The following is a 22,358-nucleotide window of genomic DNA, read 5'->3' as shown; positions in this document are numbered from 1 at the left end:
GGCAGACAAGAAGCAGAGGCTCTCTCTACTTGGATAGAGTCATGTCTTACATAGACAGAATTTAGAAAGTCTTTGATTAATGACTATTCGCTGTCACTCAGCCCACACTTGCACACACCTGTATACTTGTGCATACTTAGGAACACACCCAAACACTCTTCCATTCACTCTCACTTTCTCCCCATTGCCCTCTCCCTCTTTCACTCTCACTAAACTCTAAGGTTCTGGAGCCATATCAGGCTCATTTCTTTGCCCCCGTATCTTAAATAATGCATGGCCAATTCCCTCCACTACTCATTAGCTTTGTCACCTTGGCTAAGCTGTCTCATTATTCCTTTTCTGAAAGATGAGAAAACCATTACTACAGTAGGGTGCTTGCGAGCTTAAGTCAGAGAAAAGTTGAAAGGTACTTCAATAGGATGGATAGTGTGTGGCTATCTTTGAGCCTGAGGAGTGCCTTCCTCGCACACATCCCTGTGCTCTCCTCCTCTCTCTTGCGACACTTGTGCATCCACATCCACTGCACACAGAGCCCATTCAGTCCTCAGAGACTTGCCGAGTGGTGGGGTGACGGGCGCCAGAAAACAAAGTGCATTTCTTATTGCTACTCTCAGTTTTCCTCACAGAATCTTTGAAGGATGAATAGTTCCCCCCTCCTTTATACTTGGAGAGCTGAGGCTCAAAAAGGTGAAGCAACTTGCCCAACAATCCACAGCTAGAGAACTGCAGGGCCAGATTCCCATATAACTCCGGAGCTGGAATGCTTTTCTCCATACCTGGTCCCAGCCCTTGAGACTGGGCCTTATGACGCAGTTTATGATAGCCCTTAACTTTCCGTTATCTAGTACATGTCAAGGAACAGGACATTGTCTTCTGGTGAAACAGACATTCTGATTTACTAAAAATTCATGCTCACCACACCAGACTTAGGATAACCATAACTCAGCCTTCTTTTATGGGGTCAGTGTGCTGGAGCCTTGTTTATTTATTCACAGTTATACCCTCAGGGCCTTGTTCTAGGAACACGTAGTGAGTGCTCACTCAGATCAAGCTTGTTGAATATATTACTAAATGTTTCTGAAAGAACTTCCCAATCATTTAGTGAACTGAATTTCAGTCTAGTTGAGAGGAGAAGGAGAAAAAGAGACAGAGAGCAATACTCCCATCAGACCACCAGTCAAAGTAGAAGTGGTCGTAGTGATCAATCTTTGAAGTCCACATTTTCTGGAGGGTGAACCTAAGGCACATAGAGGTAAAAGGATTTGCTGCATAGCAACAGAAAATCTGTGGCACACTGCAGAATGAATATTTCTACTCTGTCTGAGTCACTTGGCCCCACATGCACACCCACACCCACACACACAAACCTACCTTCAGTGCACGATCTTGTAACTACATACCCACTCCCTTCATTCCTACATACACAGACATGTGCATATTCAACTGTGACTAGCTATTTTTCAGTTTGTGAAGAAATATGGGAACCTGTTAAGCCTGGAGTTTGGGGACATACATGCTGTTATTGTATCCGGATTGCCCTTAATCAAAGAAGTCCTTGCCAACCAGGACCAAAACTTTGTGAGCCGGCCCAAGACTCCTATCCGAGAGCGTGTCTTTAAGAATCATGGTAAGTTTCTTGACTAATGTAAGATATGTGTATTTGATGTTGTTATAGGCTGTCAAAGGTGTCTTCGTGAGTATAATTCTTTGACATTCCCAGAGATCAGGCCCAGTATAAAATTCCTGCCATGAAAGGAAGCGGGATGTCCTTGTTCCTCAATTTAAAGCACCCACTCTGAGCATTTGGCAGTCTTAATGTCAGGGATTTGGGAGAAGCTGCACCTCCTACAGAAACTCACCCTGGATGTTTTGGTAATCAAGTAAGCACATCGCTCCATGAAAGCACAGGAAGAGGCCACACGTTCTCTGGTTCTGCTTCCGTTCCAAACTTCTTCCCTTCGGAAAACGGGTGTGGATCTGCTGCTGCCTTCTGCTGCTCATCTGCTTCCTTCTTCTTGCCTCTACTTCCTTAGGCTTCATCATTAAGGTGGTGACAGGGTGTCTCAAGTCTTCTAGTCTATCATAAGCCAAGACACGTTAGAACAGGTTGGCATGAATATTTTAAATTATTATTAAATAAATTTAAACATTTAAAAATTAAAATGAAAAGCTCAAATCTATTAGTTTTTCAAAGCACCGTTTTTTTTTTTCAGGTGCCTCCCAATCCCTCCTTGAAATATTTCATCCATTCACTCTACATCCATTCAGTGTATTTATTAATTACCTGCCATGTGAAGCGCTGTGCTAGGCACAAGGGATATTACAGTGAATAAAAAAAAAAAAATAGACAAAATCCCTGTTCTTATGTAATTTACATTCTACTCAGGGAGAGACACAGTACCAATTAGTTCTAATTTAAAGCTTAAAGTGTTGTGAAGATAAGGGCAGAGTGTACTTATCTAATCTAGTACAGGGATTCAGGGTAAGCTAACCTATGGAAATGACAATTTAATAAGGTGAAGAGAGAGGAGAAGAAATCAGCAGAGGGAATAGCTTATGAAAAGCCCTGAGGTGGGGAGAAGGACAGTGAACTTCAGGAATTGAAAGGTGGCCAATGTGGTGAGAGCACAGAGATTAGTTGGAGATAATGTCATAAAATGAAGCTGTTGAGCTTGCCCAGGAATCTTTCATGGAAGCTCTTGTTAAGGATTTTGGTTTTTATTCTGATAAAAATGGAAGCTTTTGAATGATTTTTAGTAGAGAAGGGAATTATCATGTATACACTGTATTTGTGTGTGTGTGTGTGTGTGTGCTTTAAGTGAAAGATCACAGTTCAAGTTAGTTTTTCATAAAAAAATATTATACACACATTGTTATGTGACCCTAATTGCTCTCCCTATCACCTGACAGCACACTCCTTTCCCCCCTGTATTTCTTGTGGCCATTCAACCAGCTCATGTCCCTTTTTGCCTTCTCATCTCACCTCCAGACAGGAGCTACCCATCTAGTCTCATGTATCTACTTGAGCTAAGCATGCTCTTCATAAGTATCATTTTATGTCTTACAGGCCGTTCTGATCTTTCTGGCTTAGGAAATAATTTTAGTTTTGGGCTAATAGAGAACCAAAAGGTCAGCAGTTCAAATCCGCCAGGCGCTCCTTGGAAACTCTATGGGCCAGTTCTACTCTGTCCTATAGGGTCGCTATGAGTCAGAATCGACTCGACGGCACTGGTTTTTTTTTTTTTTTTTTAGAGAGTCCGGGGGCCATGTATTCTGGGACCCTCCAGTCTCAGTCAGACCATTAAATCTGATGTTTTTACTAGAATTTGAGTTCTGCACCACACTTTTTTCCTGCTCCATCAGGGACTCTGTGTTGTGTTCTCTGTCAGGGCAGTCATTGGTGGTAGCTGGGCACTATCTAGTTCTTCTGGTCGCAGGCTGATGGAGTCTCTGGTTTATGTGACCCTTTCTGCCTCTTGGGCTCATATTTTCCTTGTGTCTTTGGTGTTCTTCATTCTCCTTTGCTCCAATTGGGTTGAGATCAATTGACACATTTTAGATGGCCACTTGCTAGCTTTTAAGACCCCAGACACCACTCACCAAAGTGGAATGCAGAACGTTTTCTTAACACACTTTGTTATGCCAGTTGACCTAGATGTCTGCTGAAACCATGGTCCCCAGACCCTGCCTTTGCCATGGTCCCCAGACCCTGGAAATGTTTGCTTGTATTCAGGAAACTTCTTAGCTTCTGGTTTAGTACAATTGTGCTGACTTTCCCTGTATTGTGTGTTGTCCTTCCCTTCACCTAAGATAATTCTTTTCTACTATCTAGTTAGTGAATACCCCTTTCTCTCCCTCCCCACCCTCGTAATACAGTGCATATTTTTAATGGTCATTTAAGCATCAGAGTAGAGAAATGAATGAAAGTAACAAGAGTAGATGGAGGGAGATGCATTTAAGAATTTATTGTAGCATTCTAGGTTAGAGGCAGTGCTACCTTGGACTAAGAAAGTGGCAAGAAATGACAGTAGGTCAGACCAGAATGGTGGCAGTGAATGTGGATGTGTTCAAGACATTGAGGAGGTAAATCCAATAAGATATGATGACCTAAATATTGAGAGTTTGAAGGGAAAAGGTGTTGAGGTGAATGCCCAACTGGGTAGGTGATGGAAAAAGGGAAGTCTTGGAGGGGGACAAGGTATTTGATTTGGTTTGGATTGGTGAGAGATTGTTAGAGAAAAATCATGAATTCTGTCTTAGATATGCTGATTTAAAATGCCTTTAAGTTGGCAAAGTCAAGCAGGTAGTTGTATTTATGAGTCTGGAGCCCAGGGACAGAAATAGGTGGTCACTGTCTAATTATGTTATTTAGAATTTTAGGAGTTGGTGAGATTTCCCAGAAATGGAATGTAGAGTGAGAAGAGGTTTTAGACCTTATCTTAAAGAGCTCCATCACTTCAAAATTTGTTAAAAGATGAGCTAGCAAAAGATAACGGAAGTTACTGTCAGAGAATTAAGAGGAAAATGTGGAGAGTGTTGTGTCCGAAGAACCATTGGAAGAGAATTTCAGAAAGAAGTGTTTAATGCTGTTGAAAGATCAATGAAGATAAAGTTGAAAATATCATTGGATTTGACAACAGAGCAGGGCCATTTCGTTGGATGAAGAAGATGGCAGAAGCCAAAGCCAGATGTTAAAAGGAGTTGAGGAGTGCTCTCGAAGTGAAAAAATGGAAAGGAAAGTAGCATTCCTTGTCTGTGATACAAAACAAATGGCAATCTGTTGAAAACACTGCCTTAGCCATTTAGTGCTGCTATAACAGAAATATCACTAGTGGATGGCTTTAACAAAGAGAAATTAATTCTCTCACAGTCTAGAAGGCTATAAGTCCAAATTCAGGGCATCAGCTCCAGGTGAAGGCTTTCTCTCTCTGTCAGCTCTGGAGGACTGTCATTAATCTTCCTCTGGATGAGGAGCTTCTCACCACTGGGATCCCAGGACCAAAGGATATGCTTTTCTCCTGGCTCTTGTTTCTTGGTGTTATGAGGCCCACCTGTCTCTCCGCTCACTTCTGTTTTATATATCTCAAAAGAGATTAGCTTAAAACACAATCTAATCTTGTGATTTCCTCACTGACATTACTGCGCTAATCCCACCTCATCAGCATCGTGCTGTTGTTGTTACCTGCCACCGAGTTGGTTCTGACTCATAGCGACCCTGTGCACAACAGAACGAAACACTGCCTGGTGCTGCACCATCCTTACAGTCTTTGTTATGCTTGAGCTCATTGTTGCAGCCACTGTATCAATCCACCTCATTGAGGGTCTTCCTTTTTTCCACTGACCCTGTACTTTGCCAAGCGTGATGTCCTTCTCCAGGGACTGATCCCTCCTGACAACATGTCCAAAGTATGTAAGACGCAGTCTCACCATCCTTGCTTCTAAGGAGCATTCCGGTTGTATTTCTTCCAAGACAGAGTTGTTCATTCTTTTGGCAGTCCACGGTATATCCAATATTCTTTGCCAATACCACAATTCATAGGCATCAGTTCTTCTTTGGTCTTCGTTATTCATTGTCCAGCTTTCACATGTGTAAGACGTGTTTGAAAATACCATGGCTTGGGCCAGGCACACCTTAGTCTTCAAGGTGACATCTTTGCTTTTCAACACTTTCAAGAGCTCCTTTGGAGCAGATTTAGCCAATGCAAATCCATCTTTCAATTTCTTGACTGCTGCTTCCATGAGTGTAAATTGTGGATCCAAGCAAAATGAAACCCTTGATGACTTCAGTCATCAACATCATGAAGAATTTACAATACACAGGAAAATCACATCGGATGACAAAATGGTGGAGAATCACAATACTGGGAATCATGACCTAGCCATATTGACAGATATTTTGGGGGGACAAATTTCAGTCCATAACAAACACAGATTTCTTTTCCCCCTTTGCTTGTGCTGTTCTTTCTGCATGGAATGCTTCTACTTACTTTCTGGAGTCATTCCTTCATCCTTTAAGGCCTAGCTTCGATAGAACCTCTCCTATAAAACCTTTCTTGCCTCCTTAAAAATATGAACTTTGTCTTATTCATGAGTGGATTCCTAGTATTTAACAAAACATAAGCTTTTAAATATACTGATGTGACTAATAATCAAAGCATGGAGCTTTTAGTCAGGTAAAACTGAATGTGAATGACTGTTCAGCTGCTTAGTAACTGTGTGACCTGGCAAAGTTTACTTTATCCTCAGGTTTTTCATTAGTAAACTGGTGATAATAATTATTCCTACTCCATACAGTTTCTATGTGTACTAAGTTACTTAATGCATGAGAAAACACTTTGTAAAGTGCCTGGTATAGCAAGTGTTCAGTAAATGTTAGCCATTAGATCCATTGCTTTGGGATTATTTCTGTGGATAGGTTTCAAGTGCTTAATGCCCTTTTCCTTCCCTCCATCTCACATCCCCATATCATTTGCTAGATGTGCACATTATAGAATCAGAATAGCATAATATTGGTTTTCTTTTTCCCAGGATTGATCATGTCCAATGGCCAGGAATGGAAGGAGCAAAGAAGGTTTGCTCTGATGACACTAAGGAATTTTGGCTTAGGAAAGAAAAGATTAGAAGAACGCATTCAGGAGGAAGCCCACCACCTCGTCGAGGCAATAGAAGAGGAGAAAGGTGAGGGTTTCACAGGACAGGTGCAGGAGACTGTGGCTCATTCATTCATTGAACAGATACTTATTAAGTGCCTAGGTTTCTCTCCTGTGGCACTAAAAGCTGTAACAGTGAACAACTAACCGTGGACCCTATGCCCATAGAATTCATTACAAGAAGCCGGGCATTAAAGACATAACTGAATTTAAACCCTGGGCATAATTTTGACTCCGCAAGCATTGCCTGAGTGCTTGCTATGTGTCATATCCTGTGCAGGGTGCTGTGGCCAGAGTTTCATATGTGATATGTCATATGTCCTATAGAGTAGACTTTCCTTAGAAAGCGGAAACAAATCAATCAAAAGGATCCATCTCTTCCTTCCTCTGCCTCTAGGACAGCCTTTTGACCCTCACTTCAAGATCAACAATGCAGTTTCCAATATCATTTGCTCCATTACCTTTGGCGAACGTTTTGAGTACCAGGATGGTCAGTTTCAGGAGCTGCTGAAGTTGCTGGATGAAGTCACATATCTGGAAACTACAAAGTGTTGCCAGGTAAGCTGTTCTCTTTCCACATCTTGGTTAAGAATATTGGGCTGGTGTCAGACACACATGGGTTCTTCCTTTTTTATTTATTTATTTTTTAGTTAAAATATAACCTTTTTAATTGACTTCAACAAAAATTTATTTGAAATCAATCTGTCAACTTTATTGTTTTTAATAATATTAAACATTTATACAAACACCACTTCTACCATTGCTGTAATGTACAAAATTTCATACTGCGTGTACCTATGCACCTACATTATTCTTTTTAAAGAGAACAACACTATTGCATTGCCTTTGTGTCCCTGTTCTCTATGTCCCTCTTTATCCCATCCATCCTCCTTCCTCCTCAGAGGTGTCTGGCTTCTTGCTCAGCAGACAGTTTTCTGATCAATCTGTGTTGATTGCTCTTTTTTAATCGATTTACATTCCATTGTATGAATACGTCACTGTTTGTTAATCTATTTTCTATTAATAAACCTTTGAATCGTTTCCAGTCTTTGCATGCTGTGAAGAAAGCTACCATGAACATTCTTGAGCAAGTTTTTTTGTGGATATATCCACACATTTTTTCTTTGCGGACATACCCACTCATTTCCTTTGCATATGTCCCTGGAAGTAAAAGATGTCTAAAGGTTTCCAGTGGAGCCGTACATAGTATTTACACACCCACCAACACTTGCTGTCATGGTCTTTTAATTTCTTTCGGTGTTGCCCTTTGGGGTCCAAACCTAATACCCTTCCTTGGTGGACCCTAAACTCTGGTTTTTGCCCCTCTAGGCCTGTGTGTCTATCAAAAACTCTGCTCAGTTTCTTGGTTTCTCAGCAACTTCTGTGCATTTGGAAGACAATTCTGGGGCGGGGAGAGGGGTGGAATTGATCACAAATGTTGAGCCTCTCTGGCTTTTCTTCTCCCTAGACTTTATCCTTGAAATTCCTCACTACTTTGGGGTATGTGAGTGTTTGAATCTTATCTTGGTGTTCTCAGTAGGAGGGTTAGCCTAAATTAGCCAGTCTGCCATTACCAAAATTGAAAAATAACCTCATTAAAAAAAAAAAAAACTTTTTGAAAATTACAAACATATATGAAAGTAGAGAGAATACTGAATCACTATATACCCATCAGTGAGCTCCAACAATTATCAACACATGGCAAATATCATTTATCTGCACCCACATCCTACTCTTGTGCCCCACTCCTGGATTATTTTGGAACAAATTACAGACCTCAGTTATTCAATCCATAAATATTTCAGTACATTTTTCTGAAAGGACCTATTTTAATTAAAAAAAATTACTACACCTGAAAAATATTAACAATACTTTAATGTCATCAAATATCTAGCCAGTGTCCAGATTTCTCCACATCTTCTAAAATTTTTTTAACTTTTTTTTTTTTGTATTGTGCTTTAGGTGAAAGTTTACCGTTTAAGTTAGTTTTGCATACAAAACTTCTTACACATATTATTATGTGACCCTAGTTGCAATCCCTGCAATGTGACAGCACTCCCCTTTTCACTCCAGGTTTCCCATATCCATTAAACCAGCTCCTATCCCTTTCTGCCTTCTCATCGCACCTCTGGATAGGAGCTACCCATTTAGTCTCATGTATCTATCTACTTGATTTATGAAGCACACTCTTCACGAGTATTATTCTGTGTTTTATAGTCCAGTCTAATCTTTGTCTGAAGAATTGGCTTCAGAAACGGTTTTAGTTCTGGGTTAACAGAAAATCGGGGGCCATGTCTTCTGGGTTACTCTAGTCTCAGTTAGACCATTGAGTCTGGTCTTTTTACATGAATTTGAGTTCTGCATCACACTTTTCTCCTACTCCAGCAGGGACTCTCTGTTGTGTTCCCTGTCAGTGTGTTCATTGGTGGTAGCCCGGCACCATGTAGTTCCTCTGTTCTCGGGCTAATGTAGTCTCTTGTTGATGTGGCCCTTTTCCCTCTTGGGCTAATATTTTCCTTGTGTCTTTGGTGTTCTTCATTCTCCTTTGCTCCAGGTGGGTTGAGACCAATTGATGCATCTTAGATGGCCGCTCCCTAGCTTTAAGACCCCAGGCGCCACTCACCAAAGTAGGATGCAAAACATTTTCTTAATAAACTTTGTTATGCCAGTTGACCTACATGTCCCCTCAAACCATGGTCCCAGACCTGCTGCTCCCCTGGTACTCTGTCCCTTTAGGTGTTTGGTGGTGTTCAGAGAAACTTCTTAGCTTTTGGTTTAGTTCAGGTGTGCTGACTTAGCCTATATTTTGTGTTGTCCTTCCCTTCATCTAAGATAATTCTTGTCTATTATCTTGTTGTTGTTGTTAAGTGACATTGAGTCTGTTCTGACTCCTAACGACCCTACGCACAACGGAACAAAACACTGCCCCGTCCTGCACCATTCTTACAATCTAGTTAGTGAATTTCCCTCTTCCTCCCTCCTCACCCTGGTAACCATCAAAGAATGTTTTCTTCTGTGTTTAACCTTTTCTTAATTCTTATAATAGTGGTTTCATACAATATTTGTCCTTTTGCGACTGACTAATTTCACTCAGCATTATGCCTTCCAGATTCATCCAGGTTGTGAGATGTTTTGCAGATTCATCATTGTTCTTTATTGTTGTGTAGCATTCCATTGTGTGAATATACCATAATTTGTTTATCCATTTGTCCGTTGATGGGCATCTGTGTTGTTTACATCTTTTTGCTATTGTAAATACTGCTGCAGTGAACATGGGTTTGCATATATCTATTCGTGTGACAGCCCTTGTTTCTCTACAATACATTCCAAGGAGTTGTATGGTACTTCTATTTCTAGCTTTTTAAGGAAGGGCCAAATTGATTTCCAAAGTGGTTGTACCATTTTACATGCCCACCAGCAGTGTATAAGTGTTCCAGTCTCTCCACAATCTCTCCAGCATTTATTATTTTGTGTTTTTTGGAATAATGCCAGCCTTGTTGGGGTGAGATGGTATGTCAATGTAGTTTTGATTTGCATTTCTCTAATGGTTACTGATGATGGGTATTTCTTCCTGTATGTGTTAGCTGCCTAAATGTCTTCTTTGGTGAAGTACCTCTTCATATCCTTTGCCCATTTTTTAATTGAATTATTTCTGTTTTTGTTGCTGAAGTTTTGCCGTATCTTGTAGATTTTAGAGATTAGATCCTGATGGAATACGTCGTAACCAAAAATTTTTTCCCAGACTGTACGTTGCCTTTTTACTCTTTTGGTGAAGTTTTTTGATGAGCATAAGTGTTTGATTTTTAGGAGCTCCCAGTTACCTAGTTTCTTTTCTGGTATTTGTGCATTGTTTGTAATGTTTTGTATTCTGTTTATGCCATGTATAAGTGCTCCTAGCACTGTCTCTTTTTTTTTTCTTCCATGATCTTTATCGTTTTAGATTTTATATTTGGGTCTTTGACCCATTTTGAGTTAGTTTTTGTGCATGGTGTGAGGTATGGGTCTTGTTTCATTTTTTTTGCAGATGGATATCCAGTTATGTCAGCACCATTTGTTAAAGAAACTGTCTTTTTGCCATTTTATGGACTTTGGGCCTTTGTCAAATATCAGCTTCTCATAGGTGAATGAATTTACATCTGGAGTCTCAGTTCTTTTCCATTGATCTATATATCTGTTGTTGTACCAGTACTATGGTGTTTTGACTACCGTGGCAGTATAATAGGTTCTGAAATTAGGTGGCATGAAAAAAGAGCTGCATATCTGGTATGAATCCCACTTGGCCATGGTGAACTATTTTTTGATATCTTGTTGAATTCTGTTGGCTCAAATTTTTTTTGAGGACTATTGCATCTGTGTTCATGAGGGATATTGGTCTGTAGTTTTCTTTTTTGTGGTGTCTTTACCTGGTTTTGGTATCAGGTTTATACTCACTTCACAGAATGAGTTCAGGAGTTTTCCATCCTTTTCTATGTTTTGAAATGGCTTTAGTATTACTGGTGTTTTCTTCCCTGAAAGTTTGGTAGGGTTCTCCAGTGAAGCCGACAGGGCCAGGGTATTTTGTGTTGGGGGTGTTTTAATTACGTCTTCAATGTCTTCTATTTGTATAGGTCTATTTAATTGTTCTACTTCTGTTTCTGTTAGTTTAGGTAGGTAGTGTGTTTCTAGAAATTTGTCTATTTCATCTAGGTTTTCAAATTTGTTCAAGTACAGTTTTTCATAGTATTCTGTTATGATTCTTTTAATTTCAGTTGGATCTGTTGTGATATCACCCATCTCGTTTCTTATTTGCTGTATTTGCCTCCTCTCCCATTTTTCTTTTGTCACCGTGGCCAATGGTTTATTGATTTTGTTGCTCTTTTCAAAGAATCAGCTTTTGGTTTTGTTAACTCTTTCAATTGTTTTTCTATTCTCTATTTCATTTATTTCTGCTCTAATTTTGTTTTTTCCTTTCTTCTGGTTCCCATGGGCTTCTTTTGCTGCTCTCTTTCAATTTTTTGAGTTGTAGGGTTAATGTATTGATTTTAGCCCTTTCTTCTTTTTGGAAAAATGTGTCCATTTATTGCTATAAATTGACCTCTAAGCACGGCTTTTGCTGTGCCACAAAGGTTCTAGTGTGTTTTCATTCTCACTTAATTCTGTGAATTTCCTTATTCCGTCCTTAATTTATTCTATAACCCAGGAGTTGTTGATCAAGGCATTGTTCAGTTTCCTTCTATTTTGAATTTTTTTTTTTTCTTGCTTTTCTGTTATTGATTTCTGCTTTCATGCCTTTATGGTCAGAAAAGATGCTTTGTGATATTTTGATGTTTTGGATTCTGGTAAGGCTTTCTTTGTGGCCTAATATGTGGTCTATTCTGGAGAATACTCTACGTGTATTGAGAAAGAAAGCATACTTGGCTGCTGTTTGCTGGAGTGTTCTGTATATGTCCATGAGATCAGGTTGGTTGATTGTGGCATTTAGGTCTTCCATGTCTTTATTGAGCTTCTTTCTGGATGTTCTGTTCTTTACTGAAAGTGGTGTGTTGAAGTCTCTTACTATTATTGTGGAGCTAGCTGTCTGTGTCCCTTTTCCATGCTGTTAGAGTTTGTTTTATGTATTTTGGAGCCCTAGTGTTGGGTGGGTAAATATTTATTATGGGTTATATCCTTGTGGTATATTGACCATTTAATCATTGTATAGTGTCCTTCCTTATCCTTTGTGGTGGATTTTGCTTTAAAGTCTGTTTTGTCTGAGATTTATATTGGCACTCCTGCTCTTTTTTGATTGTTGTATGTTTGATACATTTTTTCTATCCTTTGAGTTTTAGTTTGTGTCTTTGAGTCTAAGGTGTGTCTCTTGTAGGTGGCATATAGATAGATCATGTTTTTTTATCCATTCTGCCACACTCTGTCTCTTTATAGGTGCATTTAGTTCATTTACATTCAGCGTAATTGTTGATAGGTTTGAGCTTAGTGCTGTCATTTTGATGTATTTTTTTTTGTGTGTGTGTGTGTGTGTCATTGACAGTTTCTTAGTTCCACTTAATTTTCTGTGCTAAGTCTTTTGATCTTTTCATTGTTGTTGACCCTGGTGGCATAGTGGTTAAGCACTACAGCTGTTAACCAAAGGGTCGGCAGTTCGAATCTGCCAGGCACTCCTTGGAAACTCTATGGGGCAGTTTTACTCTGTCCTATAGGGTCACTATGAGTCGGAATCAACTCGATGGCACTGGGTTTGGTTTTGGTAAGTCTATGTTTTACTTGTTTTTTCTTTATTTTGATGTCTAGGATTGTTAGTTCTTTGTGGTTACCTTAATATTGGCCCCAAATTTCCTAAGTTTAAACCAATCTTTTATTTTTGATATTGCCTTGACTTCCTCTCCATATGAAAGTTCTATGACTACATTATTTAATCCCTCTTTTTTGTTTTAATGTTGTTGTATTTTACATATTGATGTCTGTTTCCCTATTGTCAGTGTTCTAGCTTTGATTTATTTTTGTAACTTCCCTTTCTGGGTTGATATCTGATCATTCTGTCCTGTGTGCTAGTCTTGGGTTGTTATCTGATATTGTTGATTTTCTAACTGGAGGACTCCCTTTAGTATTTCTTGTAATTTGGGTGTGATTTTTAAAAATTCCCTAACTTCTGTTTATCTGGAAATGCCCTAATTTTGCCATCATATTTGAGAGACAGTTTTGCTGGATATATAATTCTTGGTTGGCAATTATTTTCATTCAGGGCTTTATATATGTCATCCCATTGCCTTCTTTCCTTCGTGGTTTCTGCTGCATAGTCAGAGCTTAGTCTTATTGACTCCCCTCTGTAGATGACTTTTTATTTATCTCAAGCTGCTCTTAAAATTCTCTCTTTATCTTTGATTTTGGAAAGTTTGATTGTAATATATCTTGGTGACTTTATTTTGGGACTACCCTGTGTCAGGTTTGGTGAGCTTCTTGGATAAATACCTTTTCATCTTTCATGATATCAGGGAGGCTTTCTGCCAAAAATCTTCAACAATTCTCTCTGTACTTTCTGTTATCCCCTCTATTCGGATACTCCAATCACATGTAGGCTATTCCTCTTGATAGAGTCCCATTTAATATGGCACTTAATATGTTCTTCTGTCTCTGTGTTTTATATACTTTCATAATTAATTGTAGAGAATTGACCAGAATCGGGTTTGCTTTTAGAAAGACTACCTTTTTAGGAGGTACATAATGGGAAATAGACTGAGACTGGGGCTAATGGTAGAATCAGGAAAACTGCTGGAGGCTATCAGAGCATACGAGTGAGATATGATTGTGGTCTGCACTAGGTGGATTGGACTGTGGCAGCCATTGGGGTGATGAAATGTGGTCTGAGGCTGGATGTATTTTGGAAAAAGAACTGAAATACCTTTCTAGAAGGGTGAAAGAGAAAGAAGATTCAAGGATGACTCCAAAGTTTAAGTGTAAGCAAATAAAAGAGAGAGAGATGAAAAGAGAAGATTGATTCTGTGGTCTTAAAATGTGGAAAAGTAGTATGTTGTCTCCATGATTGTTTTGTTTTTATCAATTAGCTCTACAATATCTTTCCCTGTGTAATGAAATTCCTTCCTGGCCTTCACCAAACACTCTTTAGCGACTGGGAGAAATTGAAAATATTTGTTTCTAGTATGATTGAAAAACACAAGAGAGATTGGAATCCTGACAAACCGAGAGACTTTATTGATGCTTACCTCAAGGAGATGACAAAGGTGAGACAATCAAAGCTGTTTTCTATGTTTTGTTCTTTAAGAGCAAAAAAAAAAAAACAACAAGTGGGGTGTATTCTCTTCCTATATTTTCTGTAATAAATTATGTGTTGTAATACATTATCATAAATTACGTGACTTAAATCAACATAAATATATTCTCTTACAGCTCTGGAGGTCAGAAGTTTAAAATCAGTTTAACTGGGAAGAAGTTCGGGCATCAATTGTGCTGGCTCCTGTATGCTCTCAAGAGTTTTGTTTCCTTGCCTTTTCTAGCTTTTAGAGGCTGCCTGCATTCCTTGCATCATTTTCCTTCTTCCATCTTCAAAGCCAGCAGCACAACATCTTCCCTCTTCTCTGACCGCTGCTTCATTCTGTCCTTGTATATTCTCTTTGACCTTCTTGCCTCACTCTTATAATGCCCTTCATGAAAACATGGGATCCATCTGGATAATCTAGTATAATACCCTCATCTCAAAATCCTGAACTTAACCACATCTGCAAAGTCTTTTTTCTATAAACCAAAACCTGTTGCCTTCAAGTTGATTCCAACTCAGAATAATACTGCCCTGTAGGGGTTCCAAGGTTGTAAATCTTTACGGAAGCAGACTGCCCCATCTCTCTCCTGTGGAGTTACTAGTGGGTTTGAACCGAACTTTGAACTAAACTTGGTTAGCAGCCAAGTACTTAACACCATTGTTCCCCCAGGGCTCCTTCCCTTTCCTATATATAAGGCATCATGTTCACAAGTTCTAGGGTTTAGGACAAGAACATCTTTGAAAGTCACTACTCGGCCTACCATAGAGGGAAAAAATGGGTGCTCTTTCAGAGTGTAGAAGTAGCATTAACTCAGGATTGATGAGACAATTGGAAATAAGGATGGGGGTTTAATGGCATTTGGCTTGAGGTCCTGGGAATACCCACATACTGCCTTCTTATCCCCCATGCCTACCCTTTACCCTTATCTGAAGGAGCTGTACCCAAATGGGAAAATAGAAATTGATCACAAAAGCACCGTTTTGGTATTAGATAGGTCTGTGCCCAGTTACCTGAGGAGCCTTGGTGGCACAGTGGTTAAGTGCTCAGCTGCTAACCAAAAGGCCAGCCGTTAGACCCCAGCAGCTGCTCATTGGAGAAAGATGTGGCAATCAGATTCTGTAAATATTATACCCTTGGAAACCCTATGGGGCGGTTCTACCCTGTCCTGTTGGGTCACTATGAGTTGGAATTGACTGGATGACAATGGTTTTATTTTTGGCTTAGAGCCCTGTTGGTATAGTGATTAAGAGCTTGTCTGCTGACCAAAGAAAGGGTCGGCACTTTGAAACCACCACATACTGTTTATAAACCCTGTAAGGCAATTCTATTCTGTCCTATAGGGCCACTATCAGTAAGAATGGATAGCAAGAGATGTGGTTTTATGGGGCCCAGTTATCTACTCCTATCTTCAGCCCCCATATCAGAGCACAAATCAAGCTGATTTGGATGTCAGAGTTTAGCCTCAGGGCCTAGGCGGGGCTTTGTCTTCCAACCACACCTATGTCATCTACTTTCCAACATTATAGAAAAGAAGCAGGAAGAAAGCCAGATTGAATGTGTGGCCTTTGACACAGTGACCCCTCCACTTAATATACATCACTGAATCAGTGCCTTGACTTTTGACTCTTCAGATTAATGGTTCTTCCTCCTGGAGTAGGCAGATTGGTGGATTTCTTTCCACCTCCTCCCTTATTTCACCTTGTTGGCATAGCATTAATAGAAGCATTGTTTTCTCCTCAAAGGAGAAGACTGTACTTGTTATGTGGTGTTCTGGTATGGGACCATACATTAAGAGAAAAGCTGACAAATTGAAGGATCCAGAGGAAGATGATAATGTCAGAGGAACAGGTGATGGAATTAGGGAGGTTAATCTGGAAAGGAAAAGGGGCATGGGGAGATATGAGAATTGTTGCATGAAAGAGGAATGGAGTTTATTTTTTCTGATAACAGTAAAACACTTGTTGATTATTTGCTGTGTGCCTGTTGTAATTCAGGCAGCTCATCATGTGATCTTAAGAGGCTATTTCACAGTGCAGGAAGCCAAAGCACAGAGAGATTAAGTAACTCACCGTAAGTCATACAGCTAGTGAGTATGTGGCTGATATTGGAACTCAAGTCTGTCTTTTTCACAGTGCATTCTCTTTTCTTCTTCCCAAATTATAGGTGTAAGAAAAATGATTGTTTTGATTTTCATCTGCTCAAGTGCTAGAAGCCCTAGGTAGCCTCCAGCACTTGGGGCAGGATGATGCTAATGATATTGCTATAATACCCTATGCCTTCTGAGGAAACCAAAGGGAAAGTTATTTCTCCTAGGGACCTTTCTTTCCAAATTCCTTCCCTAGGCTGATGCACCTGTGTTTTGTGGCAACTATGAGCAAATTAATAAACATTTTTCTTTCTAGCACACAGACAATGCTATTTCGAGTTTCCATGAAGAAAACCTTGTCTGCAGCACACTGGACCTCTTCTTTGCTGGAACAGAGACAACTTCCACAACTCTGCGCTGGGCTCTGCTTTACCTGGCCATCTACCCAGAAATCCAAGGTGAACATTCATGTGCCTGGACCAGGACACAAGAATGCCTCCTGGAACATGCTTCCCTAGGGTTGGGACCAGAAGATAGCATGGTAGGAGAAGATAGGTGGAACAGTCAGGAGCTTGACTCAGGATCTAGCGTGATCTTTTTTTTTTTTTTTCCTGTCAGGAACTGTGGTGGGTCCTGGTAATGCAAATATAGCGGTCCCTTTGCTGGAGAAACTGAGGATCTAGTGGGGAAAACAGTGGAGTCAGTTGACACTGTGTTAAATTTCACAAAAGAGTGACATTCTTGTATGAATATCTGGTCTTTTAAGTAATAACCTGCCATCGCCCTCTGAATAATGTCTAGACTCCCGAGAAAGACGGGGAATTCTATGGCCAGATAAATTTAGGGAATGTCTTAAAATCTTCTCAGAGTTTCTACTGCCAGCTTTAACCCCACACACTCTGCATGCTGGCCTCAGTAAATCACTTGTCAGTTGTCCATTGCCCTGTTGTTATTATGTCTCTGTTCATTCACATGAGTTGTTCTCTATACCAAGAATGCACTTCCCCAGTTTTCCTAAATGGCAAACCTCAAACTCTTCTTGAAGAATTTGATCAGCTACTACGTCCCTTATGATGTGTTCCTACTCTTTGATGAAATTACTAGCATTTTCTTTCTTTAGAGACAAAGGGAACACACAGTTCTTCTTTTAAGGCCATGTTTGAAGTGTTTAACATCACTTCTACACACATTCTCTTGACCAGAACTTAGCCACACACATGATCACAAAGCTGCAAGGGAGTCTGGGAAATGTAGTCGTTAGCTGAGCAGCCAGGTAAAATCTTTATTAATATAGAAAAAGAGGAGAACAGATATTGGGGGACAGCTGGCAGTTTCTGTCATTTATTGGGCTCTCACCTAAATCAGTTCATGCAATTCTCAAAATATCCTTAGGATGAATGTAGATTTATCCCCACTAATTTATCCCCTCAGATGAGGAAACTGAGGCTCAGAGAGTTTTATTAACTTGCAGCATTAATTTAGTAGAGCAAGAGTATGATCCAGGGCCTAGTTTCCACTCTTACATATCTCCTTGAGAAACTACAGTCTATGGAGCCTACGTTATTCTTAATAGCCACAACAATGAACTCAAACATACCAACAATCATGAAGATGACTCAAGACTTGGCAATGTTTCCTTCTTTTGTACATAAAGTTCCCATGAGTCAGAGACAACTCAGTGGCAACGGATAACAATAACAACAACACTATAATTTTACCCATTTTGACCCTGGTTATTCCATTCCTAAGCCTAAGGTGAAAAAATTATGGAGTTGAAATTTTTCTTAAATATACCCTTTCAAGGATTAAGAACCACTTGTTTATAACTTGATCACTAATTGAAATACAACAGGAGAGACCTTGGAGGCCACCCATGCATCTCTGGAAGAAGGCATAAAAGTTTAAAAAATAATAGAACCTTCTGTTTTCCAGAGAAAGTACAAGCTGAGACTGACAGAGTAATTGGCCAGTCACGGCAGCCCAGCTTGAATGACCGAGAGCACATGCCCTACACCAATGCCGTCATCCATGAGGTGCAGAGAATGGGCAACATCCTCCCCGTGAACGTGCCCAGGGAAGTGACATTTGATACCACTATGGCTGGATACCAGCTGCCAAAGGTAACCAGGGACTTTCAGCCTCAGGTCTTCAAGTCCGTCTTTTTAGACAGTAGGAATCTGAATTTGAAAACTGACACATATTCCTGTCCTAAGCAATCACTCAAATAGGGAGAGAGATATATCATACCTGATATAATACTATTTGTTTTCCTCCAAGTATGGGCTTAAGAACATTTGTACCCCTAGGTTAATAGGTATTGGGGGAAAGATGGGGAATTCTATGACCAAATAAATTTAGGGAAAGACTTAAAAACTTCTCAGAGTTTTTACCATACTAATTTGCATTGGTGGGCTGTGTTGGCTCAGTGGTAAAATTCTCACCTTCCATGCGGGAGACCCGGGTTCAATTTCTGGCCAGCACACCTCAGTGCAGTTCAAAACCACCAGTGGATCCTTGGAGAAAGATGTGGCAGTCTGGTTCCATGAAGATTTACAGCCTTGGAAACCCTATGACATCACTATGAGTCAGAATGGACTGGATGGCAGTAGGTTTGTGGGCACCTCATCACAGTCACTCCCTGTCTGGCAGTGGAGGTTTAAGTGTTGCTATGATGCTATACAGCTTCCAGCAGAGCTTCCAGACTAGGATGATGTACTAGGAAGAAAGGCCTGGTGATCTACTTCTGAAAATTAGCCAGTGAAAACCCTATGGATCACAACAGTGTGATCCTGTTGTTTGTGGGTCGCCATGAGTTGGAGGCAACTTGTTGGCAGCTAAGAACAACAGCGTGCATTGTGAATATTGGTGAGGATACAGCAGGCAGCAGTTCTGTCATACATTGTCACAGAAGCTTTTTCTTTCTCTTGGTACGACATCTCGAAGAACTAGACACTTGCCCCATGTAATCCTGGGGCTATAGAATGTTAAAATGTGAAGGTGCCCCTGGAGGCGTAGTGGTTAAGACCTATGGCTTCTAACCAAAAGGTTCGCAGTTCAAATCCACCAGGCGCTCCTTGGAAATGCTATGGGGCAGTTCTACTCTGTCCTATAGGGTCGCTATGAGTTGCAATCGACTTGATGGCAACAGATTTGGGTTTGTTTGTTTCTTTGTTTGTCTTTGAGTCAATATCATATTAATGCTGGTGTTTCTAACATAATATCCCCACAAGTATTTCTCCAGTTTTCACTCACAGCTCCAGTGATAAGGAACTTCCTGTCACAAAAGCGAAACCAACCAGGTGTGTGCAACATTAATTATTAGGTTGAGAAAGGAGCCAGCATTTATAAAGCAGTGATTGTGTGCTGTGGGCTTTCGAGGTTCTTTCAAAATGTCTCACTCAGTCCTCAGAATAACTCTTTTTTTATATCCATCTTTGAGGAGCCCTGGTGGCACCGTGGTTAAGACCTTACCTGCTGACCAAAAAGTCGACAGTTGAAATCTACCAGCCGCTGCTTGGAAACCCTATGGAGCAGTTCTACTCTGTCTTATAGGGTAACTATCAGTCGGAATAGGCTTGACAGCAACAGGTTTTGGTACACCCATCTTTTAGACTGGGAGATTGAGGCTCAGAGAAAGTCAGTACCCTGCCTAAAATCTCTCAGCTGCTAAGTGACAAAGTTGGGACCCAGAATCAGATCTATTCTGCTTCCAAGGCTTCTCATGTTTTTTGTGCTGCACCACGTTCCCTCCACAAGGGTTGCTTTATTTTGACTTTAAAATTAGAGTCTCCCTGTAATTTTTTTCAATCATTGCCGTTGTTAGTTGCCTTAGAGTCAGCCCTAGACTCATGGCTGCGCCATGCACAACAGAACAAAAAGCTGCTCAGTCCTTGCACCCTCGTGGTTAGTTGCAGAATGGATTGTTGTGATCCACAGAGTTTTCAATGGCTGATTTTTGGAAGTAGCATCCTATTAAATTCCCCAGTCCTCACAAAGGAATTCTGATCCCACTCTCCCCATCACTCAAGATCTCTGCAGACAGCTCTCCTGTACCCTATAACATCCTCTCTAGAGAGTGTACATTCTTGCATCTCTTCCCCTGTTTTCTTACTACCTGGGTCAGCCTCTGGGGATCCATTCCAGTTTGTCTACATTCCTGTGAGTATGTTGTACCCAGGAACAATCTCAAGAGGCACAAACAGAGGAGCTTTGCTTACCCTTGGTCACACCTTGGTCACCTCTTGGTTATTCCTTGGTTACCTCTTGGACACTGTCACTGCAGAGCCAGGAAAAGCAACTGTGCATGCACTGAGTTCCTTATTGATTGGTCGTCTTGTGGTGAAGGTTGAAGTCTAAATTCTAAGTGCTGCTTGCATTTTTCTAGCAAACTTATCAAATGCCAAGGAACCAACCCAGCTCAACAGACCCTTTCTACTACTGATTTGTAAAGTCAACTTCAGTAACCAGCCTGGGAACTAGGAGACCTAACTGACTGTCTAATATAGAGACTGAGAGCCAGGGCATCAGACAGACTTAGTTCAAATCACAGCTCTGCCTTCTCTTACTGTGCAACCATGGGCACGTTATTTACCCTGTTAGAGCTTTAATTCTTCACCTGTGAAGTGCATGTAAAACCTCTCTGGCACGATCCATCTAGAGGGAAACTGAGGTCATTTATGTAGAGCACTTTACCTACTGTTTGTTTTAGAAAGTGCCCAAAATAGTAATTATTCTTTATTAACTCCACAAATATTCATTAAGCACCTAATGTGCTCAGGTCTGAAGAAACACCCCTGAGCAAGAAAACAATCATACAAATGATTAGGCTAGATAATTCCAAACCCTGAATAAAGTACATTGTGCTATAAAATGCAGGTTAGCTTCATCTTGGAGTATGAGTGGGAGTGGTCAGAGAAGGCTTCCAAAAGGAAGCGATGTTTGGACCAAGGATTAAAGAATGCTTAAGGGTAGCTTGGTGACAAAGTGGGGCAAAAGAGCATTCCAGGCAGTGGGGGAAAAAAGCCTTGAAATGAGGGAAAACATTGCATGTTTGAGAATCTGGAAGAAGACCTCTATAGTGGGAATGAGGCAGGAGGAGGAAGGTGGCCCAGACAAGGTCAGATGATGGGTCTGTCTTAGGCTGGATTCTCTAGAGAAGCAAAACCAGTAATGCATAAAAATATATACAGAGAGATTTATATCAAGGAAGCAGATCACAGGATTGTAGGGGCTGGAACATCCCAACTTCTTGGATCCGGATAGAGTCCTTTCCCAGTTCACAGAGGCACAGAAGCTGCTGAACTCAAGATGACCAGGTTGGAAAGCAGGATTCCCGCTCACAGGCTATGATGGTCAAGGAATCCCCAAGGTTAGCAGGCAAGACTACAGATTATATCATGGGGGTGATTGCATATCAAATTTCTACAGGGAAGTAATCACAACATCACATAACTTCCAAAACACTGAGAATCATGGCCCCGCCAAGTTGACATACAATCTTAACCATCACAGGGTCTTTAACGTAAGAGTACTGGGAAGTTACTGAAGGGTTTCAGGTTCAGGGTAGCAGTGGGTGGGTGAGTGTGGTTTGGTTTAATCATTTTCAATGCTCACTCTGCTTTCAGGATGCAGAGTAGATTAAAAGGGGCAAGAGAGGGAATGGAACATCCTTGTTAGCTGCTGTAGAGTCGGCCCTCAACTCATGGAGACTCCATGTGCTATAGGATAGGACTGTCATGATCCATAGGGTTTTCATTGACTGATTTTTGGAAGTAGATCACCAGGCCTTTGTTCATAGTTTGTCTTAGTCTGGAAGCTCTGCTAAAACCTGTTTAGCATCATAACAACACGTAAATTACCACTGACAGGTGG

General features: G+C 40.6%; 1 protein-coding gene across 1 annotated transcript in view; it reads left to right on the top strand.

The window, feature by feature from the left end:
- Window positions 1-22,358, top strand: part of LOC135230734 (cytochrome P450 2J2-like) — a 41,870-nt gene that overhangs the window by 5,169 nt on the left and 14,343 nt on the right. The window contains exons 2-7 of the mRNA XM_064282050.1: window positions 1,465-1,627; window positions 6,529-6,678; window positions 7,048-7,208; window positions 14,189-14,365; window positions 16,804-16,945; window positions 18,420-18,607. Coding sequence (XP_064138120.1) covers window positions 1,465-1,627; window positions 6,529-6,678; window positions 7,048-7,208; window positions 14,189-14,365; window positions 16,804-16,945; window positions 18,420-18,607 — 981 coding nt within the window. The remainder of the gene's footprint in view (window positions 1-1,464; window positions 1,628-6,528; window positions 6,679-7,047; window positions 7,209-14,188; window positions 14,366-16,803; window positions 16,946-18,419; window positions 18,608-22,358) is intronic.

The sequence above is a fragment of the Loxodonta africana genome, chromosome 3, assembly GCF_030014295.1.
Source record: "Loxodonta africana isolate mLoxAfr1 chromosome 3, mLoxAfr1.hap2, whole genome shotgun sequence".
In the NCBI taxonomy this organism is placed as follows: Eukaryota; Metazoa; Chordata; class Mammalia; order Proboscidea; family Elephantidae; genus Loxodonta; species Loxodonta africana.
Note: the sequence above shows the minus strand (reverse complement) of the source record. Positions and strands in the feature narration are given on the sequence as shown.